This window comes from Lissotriton vulgaris, chromosome 6 (assembly GCF_964263255.1).
Source record: "Lissotriton vulgaris chromosome 6, aLisVul1.2, whole genome shotgun sequence".
NCBI classification, from domain to species: Eukaryota; Metazoa; Chordata; class Amphibia; order Caudata; family Salamandridae; genus Lissotriton; species Lissotriton vulgaris.
The window spans coordinates 1,111,053,182-1,111,075,539 of NC_141694.1; the positions used below are offsets into that span (position 1 = coordinate 1,111,053,182).

A 22,358-nucleotide genomic window follows, 5' to 3' on the forward strand; every position below is an offset into this window, starting at 1 on the left:
GCTCATACGTGCTATCGGTAAGAGCAGCGCTTCTGAAAGCAATGGCACGCTCTATCTTTTAAGACAAGGTGACTTGGGGGGGGGGGGGAGAAGACTATGTGCGAAGGCTGTATCGCGAAGGAATACAAACCAAAGATAAGGTCCAAATTCAGCTTTTTAGGACTCCCTGGCAGATTGAGGCGGTCGGCTACTAGGCGGGAGAAAGAAAGGAGCGCTTGATGCGCGAGTGAAATGGTGGGCAAAACCGGCACAACCACGGCCATTGAAAGAAGGGGGAGCAAATAAGTATCCACAAAGATATCCGGGCACGATCATGTAAAGCGAACAAGTGGAAATCTCTGAATTGGAGATTGGTAGGGAGTGGTGTGGAAGGGGTGGGGGTAGGCCACGCTACAAACACACTCTAAAAGAAAAAAAAATGGGAAAAATAATTCAACTAACATTCTAACAATAGCAAGTAAATAAAGAGCCAACTTATCTGCTTGGAGCCGTATTTAAGAGGCGGATTATTGTCTCATGGGCTTTATGTGTTGCCATTGTTCTGTTTTAGAGCTTTGTTGTGATGTATGCGGTTGCTTGGGTGTGCAATAAAAGACTTTGCATAATGTAGCTTCCGGTCTTGTTATAAAATTCTAGCATGGACAGGATCTTTAAAAATATCATCTGTATGCCTCAACATTTAAGCATAGGGATTGTTTAGTTATATGTACCTAAAATAGAAAATCTTCTAGAAACTCTTTATGTAGCTCCACCCTGTAGTATTCTGCAGTCCTGGCAATAAGTAGTTGGTATGACATATTGTCATCAGGTGGAGATGGCCTAGCAGGATAAAGATCAGGGTCTGTATCATGGAGGATCAGTAGTGTAATTAGTCCAAGGATCTAGTTCTTTTATATCCTCCTCGTCCGTGTTACCTGCATCAAGTTTACGTGGATGAGTGGCTAGGTGTAATATTTAGTGATCTGGCTGTGGGGAGGAGGTGGAGATGAAAAAGTATGGAAAGGGCTAGTGCCTTCACATTTCCTTTTTATTGGAATATTGTATGGGCTGTCCTCAGAAAACGTGTTCTTGGATGGTGTTTTGGCATGAATGTCCTGTATCTGGCTGGATGTACAGTTTTTTTTTCTGTTTTGGATCCAATATAGGCGGTTCAGTGTCTTTATTCGGATCCAGTTGTGTTGCCGCCAAGTCTTTGGATTTCAGCAACAAAGATTTCGGAGCTGAGCTGGAAAGTCCTTTTGGTGCTGATTTCAACTCAAATGGTTTTTTAGGTTTTGAAGAATTCGGTTCCGAATCACCTAAGTCCCCTACCTCGTGACTGGCAAAACTTCTTCTTTGAACAAAAACAACTTGCAAACATCCTGCCCCAACACTTGATGGCAGGAGTATGCAAAGCATGTGATCTACAGCTCTCATGCCGCGAACATTAGTCTCCGCAAACTCCTACCTGCTGAATTGAACCTGTTAATATAAATATCATTTCCATCCTGATGGGTTGGTTAACTATGTGGATACGAAAGCCATCAATGGATAGAAACTAGTTACAGGTAATTTTATTTTAATCCATTAGCGTGGTCATTCTTAGTAATGCTGCTTTTGTGTTTGGTACTTTGCTTTTGTTAACCACATGCAATATTAATATTACTTATTTTCACTTTATAATGGTTTGGTCTCCTAATAAGGGTTTATCTTCCTTTAGGATCACAACATGCTCCATTGTTACCTTTACCAAATCGACACAAAATGGGATCTCGTGACACTCCAGAGTTGGTATCCTACCCATTACCTCAGTCTTCCTCTTCTTACATGTATCGACCTCATCCTTCTGGTTCAGTTGCTATGGTCGGTGGTCTACTTCCACCAAAGATGAACTGTGCCAGGACTTTCAACCTTTTTTGCTTGTATGGAAACATTGAAAAGGTAAACATGGCATTCTCTGAATATCCTTTAAGGTCTCATAATTTCTAGCTAAACCAGGTGTGCATGAAAGATTGGCCATCTTTTCAATCTTACCAGGTTTAAAAGCTTTTGGGAGCAAGAAAGAAGAAAATGTTTAGTGCGGCCTTTAAAGAAAGACCTTATTGAATTGGCTATTTCTTGCATGTTTGCTTTAGGTTCCAATGTTTTAATGTTCCTAATGTAGAGGAGGGAGAGGATTGCTGGAAATGGGTTGGTCTTAGAGCAAGAGACCAATTCAAGGACATTAAACACTTTACATTGAGTATACCATAACACTGAGATTCGAATCAGCCATCCTAAAGGATGCAAGATCCATGTGAGGAAAGTAGGCAAAATTCATGCTCCTTGTAGAAGGGCATGTGTATTTTGATTGCTTGTGTGGATATGCAGTATTAAGCATTTCCCTAACCTGATTCAGTCGTGAGTTGTCTAATGCCCAAGATTTCTGGTGGTGTGTGCGCCTGGTGGAAGCGTGCACTGACGGCTGGTGGTGTGTGCGCCTGGTGGAAGCGTGCACTGACGGCTGGTGGTGTGCGCGCGCCTGGTGGAAGCGTGCACTGACGGCTGGTGGAAGCGTGCACTGACTGATAGTGTGTGTGTGTGTGTGTGTGTGTGTGTGCCTAGTGGAAGCAGGAGCATTGTTGGACGCAAATTAAACTGACGAGGTTGAGGGGGGTGGGAGCAGAAGAGCATGATTCGCAGCTAGAAACAAATGAAGCCGACCAGGAGGGAGGGGGAAAAGGGAGGGGGGTAGTTCAAGCAGAGGAGCCTGAATACAGCAATAAAAACACAGATGGCAGCTTTGCATGTGCTCGAGTTCGTGAACGCAAGCTGTAGGCCAGCAAAAGCCTCTGGTGGAACTTTTAAAAGCCACTTACTAAATGTCTCGCAGGCAAGACCTAATAAAGTTCTATTACCCATAATGGCACCCACTCCAGTCAGTTCTGGACCATCATACCAATCTTAAGAAGCAGACCTTTTTCTTATTGTACTAATGCTCTTTGGGGGATGCATTTCATTCTTCAGAAGTTAATTAAAACATTTTATTTCAGATAAAATTCATGAAGTCCATTCCAGGCACTGCGCTGATAGAAATGGGTGACGAGTATGCTGTTGAAAGGGCAATTACACACCTCAATAACCTTAAATTATTTGGCACAAGATTAAACGTATGGTAAATGATTTTTTTTTTTGATCTTGTAAAGCCTACTTTTCCCTAAATGTCTATCTTTAAAAAAAAGTGTATAGTGTTGAAACACAGTTTATCAATATGGATGCTTTTAAGTAAGTTGAAGGAAGTTATTTTTGGCTGTCACTAATGTATTTTAATATTGCAGTGTGTCCAAGCAGCATTCTGTGGTTCCAAGTCAGGTGTTCGAGCTTGAGGATGGTTCTAGCAGTTACAAAGATTTCTCGATGAGCAAGAACAATAGATTTACAAGCGCTGGCCAGGCTTCCAAGAATATTATTCAGCCACCATCATGTGTATTGCATTATTATAACGTGCCGCTGTCTACGGATGAAGACACTTTCCGAAAGGTACATGACACTTTGATGCTTTGTCTGCATGCAGTTAGAAATAATGTGAGTGGGGAAAGATGGCGAGCGACTAGTGAGGTGGCTAATTAGTACATCCTTTTCGGCTTGAACCAGTAGTGTTCTACCATCAGATGTGTATAGCTCTATTTTAAATGTTGCTTTTTTTTAAAATTAGCAAGTAAGTATTAAAAGTTGGTAACTACAGAAATTGGGATTACATGCATAAGACAACCTTGCTGTCCAAAATGGTCTTCTATTGTCAACCACTTAAAGTGAAAATGATGGTATTTTGTTTCAGTAGGTGGTCATGCATAGTGTGTACGATTCCGCAAGACCATGCTCTATTTAAGATTTTTCATGACTAGATTTTTTTTTTTGTGCTTCAATTCTGAAAATATGAAATGGATCCAGTAGCCCCCCATAAGATGGTATGGGATTTTAACTGACAAACTATTCCATTAATGTTCTCCCCTTCCATGGTACATGCTTCAAATGGTCCGATTATAAGGGCAAGTTTAATGGCGTTTGTCACCTATTGGCAGATGCCTCTTTCAGTGTAAAAGATACGAATAGTTTGCTGTTTCAGGTGACCCTTGAGGTGGGTGGACGGTGTTCCACCAATGACTTAGTCAATACATGCAGGTTTGAGTTACATTTTGTTTAGTGTGCAGTCCACACAAATATCTTTTCTCTATCCACCAAAATGAACACCGCTTTGTTTCTGGCTTTCTGTGTGGCGCAGATGTAATCTTGTGTGCCGGTACTCAATAAAGACAGACAGATTAGGAGGTGTATCAAGTCGGGAAGGTGGGGTTCTAATCGGATTGCGATATATTTGCATGCAATTACCCTGTTGCAATTTTATGTTTTTCCCTGACTTCGGGATCATAGAAATATATTTGCCTCTCAGACTGAGGCAGTCTTATTGCCCTCATTCATAGTTCAGTGAGTTGAGTAAATAAAGTGCTAGTGAGTTGGCAAAGATCTTGTACAAATTCCCTGTGCAGCCGTCTGGGCCAGTGGCTTTATGCACTTTGATAGGTTTAATAGCTGTCAGTACCTTAAACTGTGTGATGGGTGCCTTGCGTATGTCTCTCTGATCTGGGGTCAGCCACAAAAGTGGCACTGATCTCTGGTTTTCTTGGGGGGGAATCATAGGTCGTAGGGTGTACAAGGCACTGACGGCATTTATCTTTTCCGAAGTGAAGATGCAGTCCTTCAGAAGTTGCATTTTACAATATGCGCCTTTTGCTGCATCTTCCTTGCCAGGTGGAACCTCACTTTGCTGCCTGAATCACACATGGTCTTTTTGAAGTGAAGCTGTAACATTTCTGCTTTATTTATTTCCCTACAAATTGTGTATATTTTGTTACAGCTATGTGAAGAACATGAAGTTCCGATTTTTATCAAATGCAAGGTGTTTGACGCTAAACGTACGTATATCAAACTGCCTTGAATTTTTTCAATTCCAATTAATTTGAATTTTAACTCCTCCAATAACTGTTCATTTTTTATATTCTAGCTACTGCTAAAACACTCTCTGGTCTATTAGAATGGGAATCCAAGACAGAAGCAGTCGAAGCACTAACTATACTGAACCATACTCAGATAAGAGTTGCAAGTAAGTGGATGATTATTTGCATTATAAGTGCGTTTCATTCATTAAGAAAATGTGTGAAACTAAGTTTTACATGATGCATGTTTCTAAGGTAAATAAACCTGTGAGCTTTGACTATGCATTCTAGTGTCATGTTCCTTTTCATGACTGCTTGTAAGAACCATGGATGGATGGATGTAAACGGAAAGTAACTTTTCAACCCACTGCTTTTGGTCTTGAAGTGTGACAAACTTTACTGCTATAGTCTCTTTTCTGGATCACTTGATCTTGAAAGACGCAGCAAAACTTGTCACTATTCTTTTAGAGGAAAACCTTGGAGCCCAAACGTAAATGTCACAATTCAAATGCACCGAGGTGAGAAAATAGAACAGTTTGCATTTGCTCCTCTCTGAAATTATCCACGAAGGTAATGGTTAGAGGGTATAGCCCCGCTACCGAAGTTTCGCTTTTGCCTTTTGAGTGATTGAATTATCGGTGCCTAGATCTACCATCGGCATCACCAACAATTTTATAAGAGATTTCGGGGCGCACTCTCAATATCAACACTCTTACCTCCGCCCTCTTAAAACTAGACTGCACCTACTGGATTAGAGGATGTCCCACTCAATAGTAAACACATCCAAATACTTACTAAAACATTGAAAAACCTTGTTATCCGTCTCCTGGCTGTTCAAAATACCCCTCCTAAGTTTCATGTGTTTCTTGGCCGGTAAGTTATTTTATTTATTTATAAAGTTTTATACAGCGCGAACTTGACCCAAGACCATATCGGAGCGCTTTACATTTAGGATTGTTACGTTACAAGTTACATCAGATACAAAAGCATAGTAAGGAACAGTACACAAACAATGTTACAGTAATTCGAAGGAGGGAGGGGAGGAAGGAGTAATAGCGGGGAGACTAGGCGGAACAGTGCTCAATGTCAGTCTGGGTAGGTGACGGTCAAGGGGGAAAACCAGGGCCAGAATCCTCATTAGCTGTCAAGCAGCTCCACTGGTCATCAGCCATTACCGCATCCTATTAACTTCATTAGAATTTCCGCATTTCTTCTAATCTTGCCTTTTGATTGACCTTACTAATACTTTCAACCTCCTCAATTGTGGTGGGAGACCTTGGTGGAAATATTTCAGCCGCAACCTTTAAAACACTTACTTTATTTAGCAGTATGCCATCAAAGTGCAAAATCAATAGTGATAAAACAATAACAATCATGATAATATAGTTGAGCATAAATAAATCACCATAAAAGGTGTAAAACAGTAAAATGAACAGTAAGAACTTTGATAAAAAATTGTTTACCACAGAAACTAGGTACTGGTTTTTTTTTTCATTCAATTTTGCCTAGTTCTCCACATAGCCAACAAAAACCATGAGACTGAATACTACAGGTTGTGGAATCCCACTTCAGGGTTCTTAGGGCTTCTGTACATGTCCTCTGCCCAAGGTTACAACACAATGACCGGATATACAGGGCATTGGTATGCAGGACAAAATAAATAAAACCTGCTTAGTTGGTGAGGGAGTGCCTCGAACCAGCATGCTCACTACACATTATATACCACCCACCTGGGGACAAGCTCTCCTTCTTCCAACAACTCATGGATACAATATCAACCAACTCAGGACGGCAAAACACTCAAATTTTCCTTGGCGACTTCAATCTCCATTGGAATGACAGCAGTGACACAGTGGTAAACAGCCTCAAAAGCTTCCTCAACGCACTTGATCTCACCCAAATATGCAATAGCCCGACCCATGAGAGAGGTTCTATCCTCTACCTTATCTCCAAAGAGGACGCTATTCAACTTGAGTCAATCCAACCTTGTGACTGGTCAGATCATATTGTCTCCTTCCTCATCAATGAAAAAATTAAATTTAACCCAGTTCAACACTAAGCCCAAAGTTTGGAAAAGAGACTTGAAGAAACTCAACCTAAACTCCTTACCGCCTAACAGCTGCAATCTCCTTCTTCCCCCTTCTGGCACTACGGACGTTCAACTCCTGACTGACCACTATCTCAATGCTATGTCCACAATAATCAATGAGGCTGCACCTATGCAACTGAAAAGAGTTTCGTCCAAGATCTCCAACCCATGGTATGACGGGAGCCTCAATGAGGATAGACGGGCCATGCGAATGGCAGAGCGCACTTGGAGGTCAGCCCCCTCTGTGCTGCACCTAAAAAGCCTGAAGAAACAAACGCCTACTTCAGGAAAATAAAACGCTCAAAACAAGATTTCTTCAGCCTCCAGCTCGCCCAAGCAAAAAACCGCCCAAGAAAACTGTTTGAGTTAATCAGAACACAATCCAAAGAACAACCCCAGACACTCAGCACCATGGGCGTTACACCTTCCTGTGAAGACTTCTCTGCTTTCTTTAACCAAAAAACTGACAACATGAGAAGCGATCTCCTCAATGATGCAATCCTTTACTCCAACCCCCAACACACAGCAGTGCCTGAACCAAAGAACAATGCTACATGGTCATCCTTTGGCACCTACTACGAAGAAGAAATTGGCAGATTGCTCAGCACCCTGAAACCATCCAATCACCTCATTGACCCCCTTCCTGCTAACGCTGTAAAAGACTTTACCCCCTTGCTCCTCCCACTCTGGACTAAGATTATCAATAGCTCTCTTCAACAAGGATCCATCCCTAACGCCCTCAAAGTGGGGCAAGTCACACCGCTACTAAAAAAAACAGCAGACCCCACTGACCTAATAAATTACCGTCCTATTACAAATATTCCCACCCTAGCTAAACTGTTGGAAAAATGCGTACAGCTACAACTGACTAAACACATAGATAAGTTTGATCTCCTCAACGCTCATCAATCAGGCTTCCGAGCAGTGCACAGTACTGAAACTGCCATGACTCGCATAGTGGACGACGCCCTCCAAATCCTAGACCAAAACGATACCTGCCTCCTCATCCTTCTGGATCTCTCCTCCGCATTCGATACAGTTAAACATGAGAACTTACTCGATCTGTTAAACACAAGAATGGGCATATCTGGGACTGTTCTCAAGTGTTTCACCTCCTTTCTACACAATCGATCACAAAGATTCAAAAGTAACAACCTGATGTCCTCTCCGGTACCTGTATCGCTAGGCGTCCCTCAAGGATCCTCCCTCTCCCCAACACTGTTCAACCTAGTTATGGAACCTCACACTACCTTGCTACAGACATCCAATGTTCACTTTCACATGTATGCCGACGACACCCAACTTTATCTCAAAATACAATCTCCCAAGGACATCCTGCTTCTGAACACCACGATCAGAAATACCAATCCTGGCTTGCCGAGAATCACCTCAAACTCAATGCGCTGAAGACTGAGTTCCTCCTGATCTCACCTCCCGCAAAAATCTCTACGGCTCAAACATGGCTTAAGCACTTAACGGCTCTAAATGTACAACCTACCGTCAAAGACTCAATCTTTAGGCATAACACTTGACGCCAATCTCAACATGCAGCAGCACATAAGCAAGGCAACCAAAGGAGCGAACTTCCAAATCAATACCATATGAGAACTTAAACCCTTCCTTCCTGCCAAAGACTTCCAAACTGCAGTACAATCTATAGTCATCCCGCACATAGAATACGGTAGCACCGCCCTCTGCGGGCTCCCCCTAACTACAACGGCACCCCTAAGAGCGCCCCTTAACGCTGCAGCGAGACTCATCACTGGTTCAAAAAAACACTCGCATATTTCCCCTGACTTTAAATCCCTGAACTGGCTACCTTTTTGAAGCCAGAATACATCTGAAAATCGCCTGCATGACACACAAGGCTGTACACATTAACTCACCCGCCTACCTCACTCAAAAGCTGACAATATCGGGTGGCTCTAGAACTACTAGAAGCACAAACAATCTTCTGCTGAAGCCTCGAAGATTTCGGAAGGAAAAAAAACCTATAAACGCTCCTTTTCAGGAATGGCACCCAGGATCTGGAACTCACTCCCACCTGAAACCAGGCTCATCTCCTCCAACAAACTTTTTAAGAAAGAAGTAAAAGCGATCCTCATAGCTAAATACACATGATCTATTATTCTGTATCTCTCATGCATCTGCTCTGTAAGACCTGCTTGACCCCTTGGTCTATCTGTATTACTTGTATTACTTGTATTATGGACTTACTTGATTGTATACGTTCCCTCGTTGTATATTGATTGTATACGTTCCCTCTTTGTATATTTTTATATTGTTGACGCACCTGTCTGACTTTGCACACTGTTTCCTACACCACCTCAACGATCCCTACTCTTGTACTACTGATGCACCTGTGTGACTATACATTCTGCACTCACCCACCTCAACTATGCCCACCTTTATGCCATCTCCAAAAACACTTTAATCACGCTTAAACAAGTATATGTGCCTTATTTTTGTACTTTTTATTATCGGCGCAACTGCTTGACTATGCACCTTGTACCGACACTACCTCACCTATGACCTACCTCATGTTTTTGACCTACCTATGTAACTACGCACCTTGTACCATACCACCTCAACTATTACATTGCATTACTATATCACCCCCGTGTCCTGTAAAACGCTCTGATATCTGCAAAGATCTTGTTCGCGCTATATAAAACTTTCAAAATAAATACAATAGATAACCCCTCCCCTGCTGGTGACTGAACCGCTCCATCATCAGCCGTGGTCGCGCTGTGCTGATGGAGCGGTTCCGTCACGGCACGCCTGCGCGGATTCCGCGCCTGCGCTGGGCGTTCCATTGAGCGGGCGGGGCCGTGACTGAACCGCTCAGTCATGAGCACCGCGCGACCGCGGCTGGTGACAGAGCGGTTCCGTCGCCATATTAAGGACATAGTGCTGCGTCATGTTTTGGAGGAACAGTCAGTTTTTTTTTATTCTTCTGATTTATTAAAAATACTCTGTAGCCAGGTCTTCCTGTGATACCCAAACAATAACGGTCTACATTATTTAAAACCAGTGTATTTCCTTTTTTGGGACAATATGAATCACAAAGCTTCAGAGAAGGATAGTGTTAACCTTTACCATGCCATATAGCGTGCACGTTCCCATTCAGAAAGCAAGGTTCTCTTCCAGGGGATACTCATTATTAGTCATAAGCACTGAATTATCTCCGCCCATGAGCGGGGACCCGCTCATGGGCGGAGATAATTCAGTGCTTATGACTTTAATGAGTATACCCCTGGAAGAGAACTAGGATTACAGGTAAGTAACTAATCCTTCTATGTCAACAAGTTCACGCTCTGATTGCGCATAGCGGCAGCGTGCACCAATGAGGGCATGCCACTCACACTGCAGCTGGATCATCAACCTGAACACAAAAGGAGGCGACAGATCAATGAAGGTCAGCGGAAGCAGTCTTAGATACAAGCCTGATACATCATGTACAGAGGGGGGAACAATGCTGTGTGCAGCTGTGTCTTTAGAGCAGAAGCTCAAAATTTCTCAATATTTATTTATTTATACAATTTATATAGCGCGCAATTATCCTGGGGTGTCTCGGCGCTGAGCAAAACATATGCTGAGGGGCTATGCCTTATTATTGGTTAAATAGCCAAGTTTTTAATTGTTTCCGAAATGTCATTAAGGAAGGGCTGGTTTTTATATGTTGGGGGAGAGTTCCACAATCTGGAGACACACTATAAATCGTCTGTCTCCCCATGTAACTTTTTTTGTTCGTGGGATTGGAAGCAAGTGGGCTGAGGAGGAGCGTAAGGCTCTTTTGGGGTTGTATACACATAAAGCTTTTTTTAAATAGTCTGGACCTGTTATTCAAGGCTTTCTGTAGTAGGGGGTCTCTGTATAGTCAATCTAGTGAATAGTCCCGCCCATGTGCGTGGACCCCGGCAATCAAAAATAATCTCTTAAATTGTCAAATCATGCCGAAACTGCAAAGACACTTAAAGAATTCAAAGACATATAATGCAGCCTATATCCACAGGCTACACTGTCCAGTACTTCAACTAGAAATTCCACCAAACACCACACACAACACAGCCTGCCCAGTTTCTTCCATAGAGAAATTTGCCTCCACCAGTAAAAGACTCTGGAATGATAAAGGAGGCATAGACAGACCAGCCAAGATTGGATGAACGGCAACCACCTTAAACTAAATCCCGACAAAACCGAACTGGTTTTGACTGGGAGTGGTTGCAGTCTCTGGTCCCCGTCTTTTTGGCCCGACTCACTTGGTTCCCCTCCCCTCCCAGTTCCAAAGGTCAAAACCCTGGGCATCTTCATCAATTCCCAGCTCTCCCTTCACACGCAGGTTCACTCAGTGGTGTCCTCCTGTTTCTTTTCGCTCCGCACTATTCGCAAGGTGTCCCGCTTTTTTTCTGTTCCCGCCCTCAAGCTCATCCTCATGGCCATGGTGCTATCGCGCCTTGACTATGGGAATGTGGTCTACAATGGCGCCCCAGACTACCTGATCCGTCGCCTTCAACAGATTCAAAATCAGGCTGCCCGCCTGATTTATGGACTTCCTAAATTTCACCATGCTACCCCGTTGCTACAATCTTTGCATTGGTTACCGGTGAAGGAGAGGGCTCTCTTTAAGTTGGGCTGCATGACTTATCAGGCTAGGTCAGGGACTGCCCCTGCCTTCCTCTGTGATGTCATATCTCCCTACCTTCCGGCCAGAGAGCTCCGCTCATCTCACCAGGCCCTTCTGACAATTCCCCGCTTCAGGAAGAAGAGGTCCGGAGGGACAAGATTTGCAGTCCTAGCTCCATCTTTCTGGAACTCTCTCCCTTCTGCCCTCAGAGCCTCTACCTCCTATGCGGAATTCCGCAAACATCTCAAGACCTTCTTGTTCTCCAGATCCCTTGCAGTCTAGTCTCTGTCTCTGTCCACTGAATCACCGCTACCTAGCGCCATGAAACCGTCCCGGTATAAGAGCGCTCTACAAATATGTTAAAATTCAAATTCAGCCCCATAGGCTGCCATTATGTGGCTTAAATAGGATACTGTGCCTTTAAGAGAACTTTCTCCCAGTATCCCAGAATGCATAGCAGGTCCCTTACTTTCAGTTCTTTTTTCCGGCTCTTGCTAATAGGACCCTGGCATTGAGCTCTCCCTTGTTTCAAGGGTTTATTGGATTTTTGTCACTTTTTTGGATGAAAGTGTTTGAGTATATATTTCTTGGTGCTTCTCTCCTCTCCTGTGTGTTGGTTCAGGCTTTTTAGGGCTCTAAAATGCCTGGTCTTTTCGACAAATGCCCAGCATGTGGAAGGAAGAAGGCCAAGAGTGATCCACATGACGTGCATTGTCTGTCTCCCTGACACACCTGTCCCTGAAGACTGACATCTGCCATCAACTTTCAGCAAGGACCCTGAGGGACAGGCTGAAGACTAGGCTTCAAGGCCATGAAGAGAGACGACTGCAGGTGGGTCTGGGCAGGCTGGGAAGGTTCCCTCTGCCACTGCTGAGGCCTCTGGGGGGCTCCCCAGAGGCAGGAAGACCAGCAAACGGTCCCGGTCTCCGTCGGCGTCGTTTGCATGACGACTACGTCGAGAGGGATGACGACTGTGTGTTCCCCATCTCCCCGGGGCTCCGAGTCGAGACGGCATGAAGATTCGACGTCGAAGGGCCTGGATAGGCCGCCTTCGAGACCACCGTTGACTGCATCTTCATCATAGACGTCAGCGGCGACCTATCGACGTCTAAGAGAGCGGCAGGCCTCGGCATTTGCCGTCGAGACGACGGTCGACGTCGAGGACCTCGAGAAGGAGTCAGCGCTCGTCGTCAAATGGAACGTTCGACACCGGAAAAGCGAAGGAAGAAATCGGCGTCTAGGAGTCGCTCCAACTCTCCTAAACGGCGCAAGAGGAGTTCTGGCGCCAGAAGTCAGGCTGGATCTAGTGGAGGACGCAAGAGAAAGCGATCGCCTGCTGAAGGGGCTGGGTCACAGTCCCCTTCGCCGAAGGAGTCACCGGGCTCGGTGTACTCGGTGGTGTATACACAAACTCGGCCTAAGTCGCCCCCTCCTCCTGTACCTGAAAAGGACCCTCCCACCAACCCTCCACTTCCACCGCATGGGCCTGCCCCTCGATCGGTGATACCCCCGGTCCCTCCGCCTAGATCGACGTCACTGTCTCCTCTGCCAACACCTACTAAGGGGACCCCTAGACCTAGGCCCCAGGAGGAACTGAGAAAGACGCCCCAACGGAAACCTGCGGAGCGTCCACGGGCCGGGAGATCACGCTCTTGCTCTAGGAGGAAGGAGCGATCGCGCCAAAGGTCGTCCACGCGGTCGAGACACCGCCATAGGAGGCACAAATCTCACTCTCGCACAAGGTCTTTAGGGACCAGGGACTACTCTCCAACCTTGTCGGGATCACCGGACACGAGGGTGTCTCCGATTGATGACCTGGTGGCGTTCCATGATGTCCTTTTGAGAGGCGCTGCCAAATTGGGCATATCTTTCACGGTGCCCATGCCTAAGACATCAGTCATTTTCGAGACACTGCACCAGAAACACCTGTCTCGTCCACTGCTGCCTCTGGTGCCGGGCCTGGAGGAACCGGCCATGGACCTTTTCTTCACCCCTGCGGTGACTAAGGCGGCCCCATCGAGATTGCTGAAAAAATACCGAGCTCCCGATTCGGACCCGGCCTTTCTAAGGGTGGAAATCCTCTGGATTCTGTGATTGTGACGGCGGCCCGCAAAAATGCCACCACCCCGTCATCCACGGTTCCCCTTGATGAAGAGTCTAGATCATGGGTACTCACAAACTTTCTCTCGGGGGCCAAATTTACAGTGTTGTTTGTGTCCGAGGGCCGCACCGGTGGGGGCGGGGTCAGTGGGGGAGGGGGCGGAGCTACAGCAACAAAAAAAACTGTGACCATGAGGTTGATCACAGATCCCTGCAGCGGACGCCTTAGTCCACTGAGCCACCAGACCCGGCATACACACATCTTTCTCTCTCTCCCTCCCTCTCCCTCTCTCATCCTCCCTCTCCCGTTCACTGTGTCTCCCTCCCCCTCCCCCTGTTTCCCTCTCCCTCCCCCTGTTTCCCTCTCCCTCCCCCTGTTTCCCTCTCTCTCCCTCTCTCCTTTCCTCTCCCTCACTCCGAGGTCTCCCCCTCGCTCCATCCCTCTCCCCCCTCCCCTCTGTCCCTCTCCCGCCTCCCCTTTCCCTCCTCCCCCTTCCCTCTCCCTCCTTCCCTCTCCCTCCTTCCCTCTGTCTCTCTCTCTCCTTCCCTCTCCCCCTCCTTCTGTCTCCCTCTCTCTCCTTCCCTCTCCCTCCTTCCCTCTGTCACCCTCTCTCTACTTCCCTCTCCCTCACTCTGAGGTCTGTCTCCCTCCCTCCCTCTGCCTCCCTCTGCCTGCCTCCCTCCCTCCTCTGCCTCCTCTCCCTCCCTGCCTCCTCTGCCTCTCTCCCTCCCTGCCTCCTCTGCCTCCTTCCCTCCTCTGCCTCCCTCCCTCCTTTGCCTCCTTCCCTCCATCTCTTTCTCTCTCCTTTCCTCTGTCTCCCTATCTCTCCTTCCCTCTCCCTCACTCTGAGGTCTGCCTCCCTCCCTGCTGCCTCCTTTCCTCTGTCTCTCGCCTTTCCTTCCCTCTGTCATCCTCACTCACTCTGAGGTCTCCCTCGCCTCCTCTCCTTCCCTGTCTCCCCCTGCGCCCGGGCTGAGACACACACACACACACAGTTGCTGCAGGCAGAAGTGCTGGAAAGCAGGGACAGACACAGGACGTGAGAAAGTCGTGCATTTATTGTAGGAGAGGGTAGAAGTACTGGAAAAACCAAAAGTTTTATGCAGTGAACGTAGAGGTGTATAAAAGTACTGAGCGCTGTGTGGTTAAGGCAGATGGCGTGGGTCGGTCATGCAGTTTGTGAGGTGAAGCCGGGAGGTTTGAATGACTCCTACATCATGTCAGGAAGCAGCAGAGGGTGCATGAAAGCACGGGTGCTGTGGGTGACAGTCGAGGTACTGTTGAGCGTTACTTTCTCTGAGACGAAGACAGAAGAAAGAGCAAGTCTTAGGTATTGTGATGTCTACATTGAGCTCTCAGGAGCTTTGCGAATAGAACACGTTTCCAATAACAACATAATACTTATTGATTTTATTTTAAAGAATCAAAGTAAACCCGCTGTTCTGTGAGTGTCATGGAAGCTGCTTCAGAGGCAAACAAATGTGTACACAGAAATAGTTGAATGTGCAGTTGGACTAGGTTTGATGCCTTATTTATGAGGCTGTCACAAGGGAAGCTCCTGTACATTAATCTGCATTACAGGTTCCGGTTAATGCGGTGCTAGTGTGTGCTTCTGACGTCATGCTGCTGTCTCTTTCGAAGCATTTAGTGCGGGATCCGAATTGGTTGCATTATGGAAAGCCACTGGGCTCATTTTAACCGCTACTGACTGACCCCTTTCCCCGCCGGCACACACAGCAGTCAGTACCCTGGTAGTCACCGAGGGCTCTGCTAATATATAGGTGCCGAACAAATGTGTTTTTCAGCAGGAATTCTTTCAGAAATTTGCAAGTTGGCATGTGCTGAAAGTGGCATGGAGGCGAATCTAGGGTGTGCTGTAGCCCTGCTGGGTCACACCTCGTCTATCACAAGTGCCAAACCCCACATCGAAGGGGTGCAGTTCGTTATGTGATGAGGTGTCTTCCGGAGGCTTTATATTAGTTTTTGTGCTGCTGTGTAGGATACTTCTGTTCAGGATCACACTAATTAGATTACAATAGCACGATTATATATGTGCAGATGAACACACACGTGCACGAACGCGCAAACACATCACCAAGCATTTCACAGGTCGTTAAAAGACCATTCCGATGTTAATGAGGGTTTGTTCACCTCTTTGCGCCCCTGGAGCACCACTCTGACAATGATAGGAATCGCCTGGCCCCCACAGAGCTGCTGTCTGAGTCGCGCTGCGCAGGGTGTTTCCTGACACTCTTAAAAAAAAAATGGAAAACACGGGCGATGTCTGCAGGGTCCGCGGGCCGCCAGGGAAGGCTTGCCGGGCCTCACCTGGCCCGCGGGCCGTACTATGAGTACCCCTGGTCTAGATGGACGGATGGATTCAGCTGGAAGGAAAGTATGTGGAACATCTGCGACCTCTATGAAGGCTGCGAGTGCCACGGCTTTGTTGGGACGCTACGACCGCGCCCTCCGGCAGTTTGCGGAACACTTGCCTCGCGCGAAGCGGGAAGACTTCCAGGAAGTGCTAAACTAAGGGATGCTGGTAGCGAATCAGATTATCAGCGCTGCAGCAGACTCATCCCTATTAGCGGCACATGGTTTTTGCCATGGGGTTAACCAGCGGCGTCACGCCTGGCACCTCCTTACGTCACTAAAACCGGACGCACAGCAAAGGGTAGCCAACCTTCCATTCTCTGGCGAGACCCTTTTTGGGAAACATGCGGATGACGAAATGACCTGCATGAAGGCGGAGGCCGAAACGCTCACGGCTGTGGGCTTAGGGAAGCCCAAAGAAGCGAAGAAATCGTACCGCCCATTTCAACGGCGGTTCGGTGGGCAGGGCAGAGGACGTGGCCAACCTTCGGGACAGTCGCAGCAACATCAACAGTTCCGTAAGGCGTTCCAGAAACGCCTGAAGGGCAGATGAGGCCAACAGTCTGCTTCAGCGACCAAAGACCCGGCCGGGTCTAGGCCCTGAGCACTTACTTCCCCCGGATCTGTTACCCACTCCGGTAGGGGGAAGCATTCAATTTTTTCTGGCAGAGTGGAGAAAAATTACTCTGGACAAGTGGGTGCTGAATATTGTTTGCAATGGATACAGTCTTTGGGTCACCAGCCCGCCTCCAGCAATGCCACCGGTCAGCTTGCAGTTTCAGCTGCGCGAGCTTCAGGCAGATGCAGATATCCTGTTAGGGAAAAGGGCGATAGAAGACGTACCTCTGTCTCGGGGAGGAAGAGGTCTGTACTCCTGGTTCTTCCTGGTTCGCAAGAAGGACAAGAACGAGTTCAGGCCCATTCTGGACTTGCGACAGGCAAACAGATGGATTCGCAGGGAAAAGTTTCGCATGCTGTCGCATCAGATTTATCCTCAGTTGCACAGGGAGACTGGCTATGTGCTATAGACCTACAGAATGCGTACTTCCATGTGCCCATTGCACACAAACACAGGAAGTTCCTGCGGTTCCAAGTCTGCGCCAATCATTATCAATACACAGTACTCCCATTCGGACTAAAGTCTGCGCCGAGAACATTCTCGAAGTGCATGGCGGTGGTAGCAGCACACCTACGGAAGAACAAGGAGCTCAGGCTCTTATGACTACTCCATCTACAACAGTGAGGACGGTGTCTTCTCTACTGGGATCGATGGCCTCTTGTATCTTCCTGACTCCACACGCACGGCTGCACATGAGACCACTGCAGGAGTGCTTGGAAGACAAGTGGGATCAGAGGAAAGGATCTTGGGACGACAAGATACGACTGTCTCTGCATGCTCTTCAGTCTCTGAAGTGGTGGTGTTCAGCAGAGAATCTCCTCAGAGGGGATCCCTTCCCCAAGGACATTTCCACGCAGAATGTCGTGACGGATGCTTCTCTCCAGGGGTGGGAGCGCACTCCGGAAATCTACAGATTCAAGGAACGTGGTCCCCGATGGAGGACACGTATCACATCAATTTCCTGGAACTCGGAGCTGTTCACTTGGCACTGAAGGCCTTTCTTCCGTCCTTCCAGACCAACTCTGCTTGTACAGACTGACAATACCACCACGATGTATTACCTCAACATCTAGGGGGGCTGGAAATCACGCACTCTGTCACAGGAGGCGCAGACTATCTGGCACTGGCTACTGGCCAGAGGACGGACGATAACGGCTACCCATCTGCCAGGTGTGCAGAATGTTCAGGCGGACGCACTGAGCAGACTGATTCAGGAAAACCACGAATGGGTCATAAACAACGAAGTACTAGGAGAAGTCTTCGCAAGGGAACTCCAGACGTAGACTGTTCGCCACTGCCGAAAACAGCAAATGCCGAGACTTCGCCTCCAGGTACTACCAGCAGGGGGCGCTGGGGAATGCGTTATGGATCAACTGGTCGAACAGCTTTCTGTACGCTTTTCCACCCATTCCCCTGATTCCGGCGGTGCTCATCAAGCTGGCCCGGTCTAGGGCTCGGATGATACTCCTTGCCCCGGAATGGCCCAGACAGTGGTGGCTCACGGACCTGCTTCACCGATCTCTTTCCTCACATTCGGCTGCCGTGCAGGCCGGACCTTCTCACGAAGTTCGGGGGACAGATGTTACACCCCAACCTCTTGTCTTTGAGTTTGGCAGTATGGCTCCTGAGAGAGTGCAATATGGCCATCTGAATCTGCCCGATGATTGCATGGACATACTGAAGGAGTCTGAGAGACCTTCCACTCGGACTTCATATGCTTACAAGTGGAAGAGGTTCTGTATCTGGTGCCAGTCTAAGAACCATGACCCGACAACGTGCAAGGAAGATGTCATCCTTCCTTACCTTCTACATTTGGCGCAGTCTGGATTCCATTATGGTTCATCTCACTGCATTGACTGCCTACAGTAAATGCCCTTCACAGACTTCCTTCTTCCAGATCCCTGTGATCAAAGATTTTGTGGAAGGCTTGATGAAAGTATTCCCTCCTGTCAGGCTTCCTTCGCCTTCGTGGGAACTGAATGTGGTGCTGTCCAGGTTGATGAAGGAGCCTTTTGAACCTATTCATAAGGCTACGTTGCAGCACCTGTCCTGGAAGGCGGCGTTCCTCGTGGCCATTACATCGGCCCGCAGGGTGAGTGAAATTCAGGCTTTGTGTTGCCAAGAACCGTATACTGTATTTCATGCTGCTAAGGTTGTTATGCGTACTCACCCTAAATTTCTTCCCAAGGTTATTTCTGATTTTCATGTCAACCAGACCATAACTTGGCCTACGTTTTTTCAGAATCCTTCATCTCCAGCGGAAAGGTCTCTCCATTCCCTGGATGTTAGGAGGGTGTTGAAATTTTATCTGGATAATACCAAAGATATTCGTAGATCTGACCAGTTTATCAATTATGGATCAGTCAGGACAGGTCTTGCTACCTCTAAGCAGTCCATTTCTAGGTGGATTGTGTCCTGCATACAATTGTGTTAACAAAAAGCTAATAAGACCTTAGGAGGTAAGCCTAAGGCTCATTCCACCAGGGGCAAGGCTGCCACGACAGCCTTGCTCCGTAACGTGCCGATTGTTGAAATCTGCAAAGCAGCCACTTGGAAGTCGGTTCATACCTTTGCTAAGCATTACTGTCTGGACACTGATGCCAGGGCAGATGCTCAGGTTGGACAGGCTTCGCTGCGGAATTTGTTTGCACAATAGTGGTGTTACTTTCTTTTCTCAACCGCCGCTTTGGTGTGGGGATGGGCTTGCCATTCTATTCACTAGATTATGACTATACACCGAGATCCCCTACTACGGAAGGAGTAGTTTCTGTCCTGTAACTCCCCGGAGGAGATAATTCCTCGTGTAAGGAATGCTACAGGTCTGGCGTGCTACGCCTTCAAAAAGAACTGAAAGTAAGAGGGACCTGCTATGCATTCTGGGATACTGGGAGAAAGTTCTGGAAAGTTCTCTTAAAGGCACAGTATCCTATTTAAGCCACATAATGGAAGCCTATGGGACTTGTCTGTCCATGCCTTCTCTCATTCCAGAGTCCTTTACTGGTGGAGGCAAGTTTCTCTATGGTAGAAACTGGGCAGGCTGTGGTGTTTGGTGGAATTTCTAGTTGAAGTACTGGACAGTGTAGCCTGTGGATATAGGCTGCATTATTGGTCTTTAAATTCTCTCTTGTGTCTTTGCAGTTTCTGCATGATTTGACAATTTAAGAGATTATTTTTGATTGCTGGGGTCCACGCACATGGGCGGGACTATTCACTAGATTATGACTATAACAGATACCCCTACTACAGAACTGGAGTTACAGGACAAACTACTCCTTCCACCCTATTGCACAGTAACCTGCTGGCTCATTTCAGCACTGAAGTGAGGTAATCCAGACTTGATGCTTCCTCCACATACTGTCAGCATAGATTTTCTCTACTAAGCATTATTTACTGCAGCAATAGGCTATTCTTCATCCCATGTGATTCGCCCACTTTACAAAAAGTAAATATCTCATCTACATCTTGGTAAGCTTATTATGAAGAATCTACACTCCTCAGTCGTCTTAGGCTTTACAGGCATGCAGTTTTTGGTCTACCAAGGTCCCTTCTACAAACGCTTCTTTAGTTTTTCATTCATTAAAGAAAAGGGACTATTCCCTCCCCCTTAAAGAGAAAGTGTTCCAATGGGTGTGCAAACCAATGTGATATCTCTTGTCCAGGAGTTATACTAGAAGCTTCCAAGACTGCACACACATTCAGTTTTTTCCATACTATGTCTTCCGTTCCATAAAGGTTCCCAGTTTTAGAACCTAAAGAGACCTTCCATATATTTTTAGTCAAGATTTGTCTACATTTACTTAAAGGGCAAATAATGTGCTTAACCAACTTTGTATCAGGAAAGAATGACAATTATATCAAAAGAATCTAATTTTGTTGCTCTTCCTGATACGTAAGGTCAGTAGCCCCCTTTGGGATATGTATGAGCGGTTAAACGGTTTCCCTGACCTCTTCTGGAAACCTCTCCAACCTGCCCCCTTTTTATCCCTGCCCATGTGTTTTTTTGCCCTGTTAACAGTTGTGTATCTGGCCCATTCTAATTTGAATAGATGTTTTTTTAGATTTCACAATGACTCGCAGGTGGCAAGTCACATGCACAGCTCTGTGCATTGAAGCTTATAATTTTCTGTGTATGTGGATAAAAAGTATGTGAATTGTAGTTAAACAGACTAAAGAACATACGTATGTGTTAACACTGCCCAATTCAGTGATCCTCCTGATAAGCTAACAAATTAGTAATCAACCCCCACCCCCTCCCAACATCTTTTGTTCCTTTTACTGCCATGTTACAAGTTGTCTTAACTGATGTTCAGCTTTGTTTTAGGAGCTCCTTAAGTAAATTCTACATGGTCATTGTCTAACACGAAAATCGCAAAATTTGTTTTAGTGAAATGTTTTAGAAAATCTACTCTTAAATACATATGCTGTTTTACAAACATTTGATTTGTTTCCAACAGATGGATCAAACCCTTACACCTTGAAGCTGTGCTTTTCTACATCATCTCATCTATAAAGACAGAAGCAAAGCAATCAATTGTCCTGTTTCACAATCCCCCATGATTTTACAGGGGTATACAGTATTGAAACAAATATTGCCTTCTCAATTTTTTTTTTAACTAAACTGAAGTGTTGAGAAAAGCGAACCAATTTTTATTTGCCCAGCCCAAGTTTGTTGGAGTGCTGCCACGTGCTTTTGTGAATTCCATTGTAGAATAACATGCAGAAGCTTGCCCTTTTTACCATGCTCATGTTTGCTTTAAATATTTGTTCTTCTTATTTTAAGAACCTGAGAAATCTTACCTGGTAAGCAAAATGGTGTAAGCGGATCATTGTGAAATGTTTTAGATATTTTCAGTATTTAAATAATGCTGCAAATAAAAATGTTGAACACTTGGTCTTTTGGAACTTTCCTTATTTGTCCAGCTATCTCAGTCACAGTAGGTTTGACTATTCGTTACCAAGGAGGGTGGTGGAGGGTTGTAATATGAATGAGGAATAAGATAAAGGGAATGACCCTTATGAGTGTAATATTCTTTCCCTAAATGCTGATTGCATGAAATGAGACTGATCTGTGCAACTGGTTTGAGACATTTGACCTGCAGCTAGGAAGAGAGCACTACACACTGAAGGGGGGGGGGGGCGATTGAAGTCTTGTGTACGTAGTCAGGGCATATGCTGATTGAGGAGCTAGGCATAAGATGACAATTAAATTATTCATCGGATACAATGGCAGCTCACATATCCTTAAGTAGCCATATTGGCTCCTTCCCTGTCTGGAAGGATGAGTAGGCCAAAGGAGGCTTCTCAATCTAATTATCCGGCAGAGACTTAACTCGGTTACGGCTGAGGAGAGCACATTACTTACCCACGTTAAGTTTATCTTTCTTGTGGATAGACTACCTGCAAATTCATCATCTTTTGAATCCTGCCAGGTACCAGAATGGATCTGGAAACTGAAACAGTTGTATTGCACCACTACCTGGCATCACAGCTTCGCTCCAGATATACCTTCTGGACTTAAACAAGAGCCCACTGATATGCACGGACATCAGTTCCTCATCTTTCCCCCCGCACATGAAGGCTGAGAAGAGGCTGAAAGT

General features: G+C 46.2%; 1 protein-coding gene across 1 annotated transcript in view; it reads left to right on the plus strand.

Moving 5' to 3' along the window:
• The window catches only part of HNRNPLL (heterogeneous nuclear ribonucleoprotein L like), a 55,534-nt gene extending 33,883 nt beyond the window's left edge, over positions 1-21,651 (plus strand). Inside the window, exons 8-13 of the mRNA XM_086927188.1 lie at positions 1,700-1,920; positions 3,012-3,133; positions 3,297-3,498; positions 4,874-4,931; positions 5,021-5,119; positions 21,216-21,651. Coding sequence (XP_086783314.1) covers positions 1,700-1,920; positions 3,012-3,133; positions 3,297-3,498; positions 4,874-4,931; positions 5,021-5,119; positions 21,216-21,271 — 758 coding nt within the window. The 3' untranslated portion in view covers positions 21,272-21,651. The remainder of the gene's footprint in view (positions 1-1,699; positions 1,921-3,011; positions 3,134-3,296; positions 3,499-4,873; positions 4,932-5,020; positions 5,120-21,215) is intronic.
• Positions 21,652-22,358: the final 707 nt, after the last annotated feature.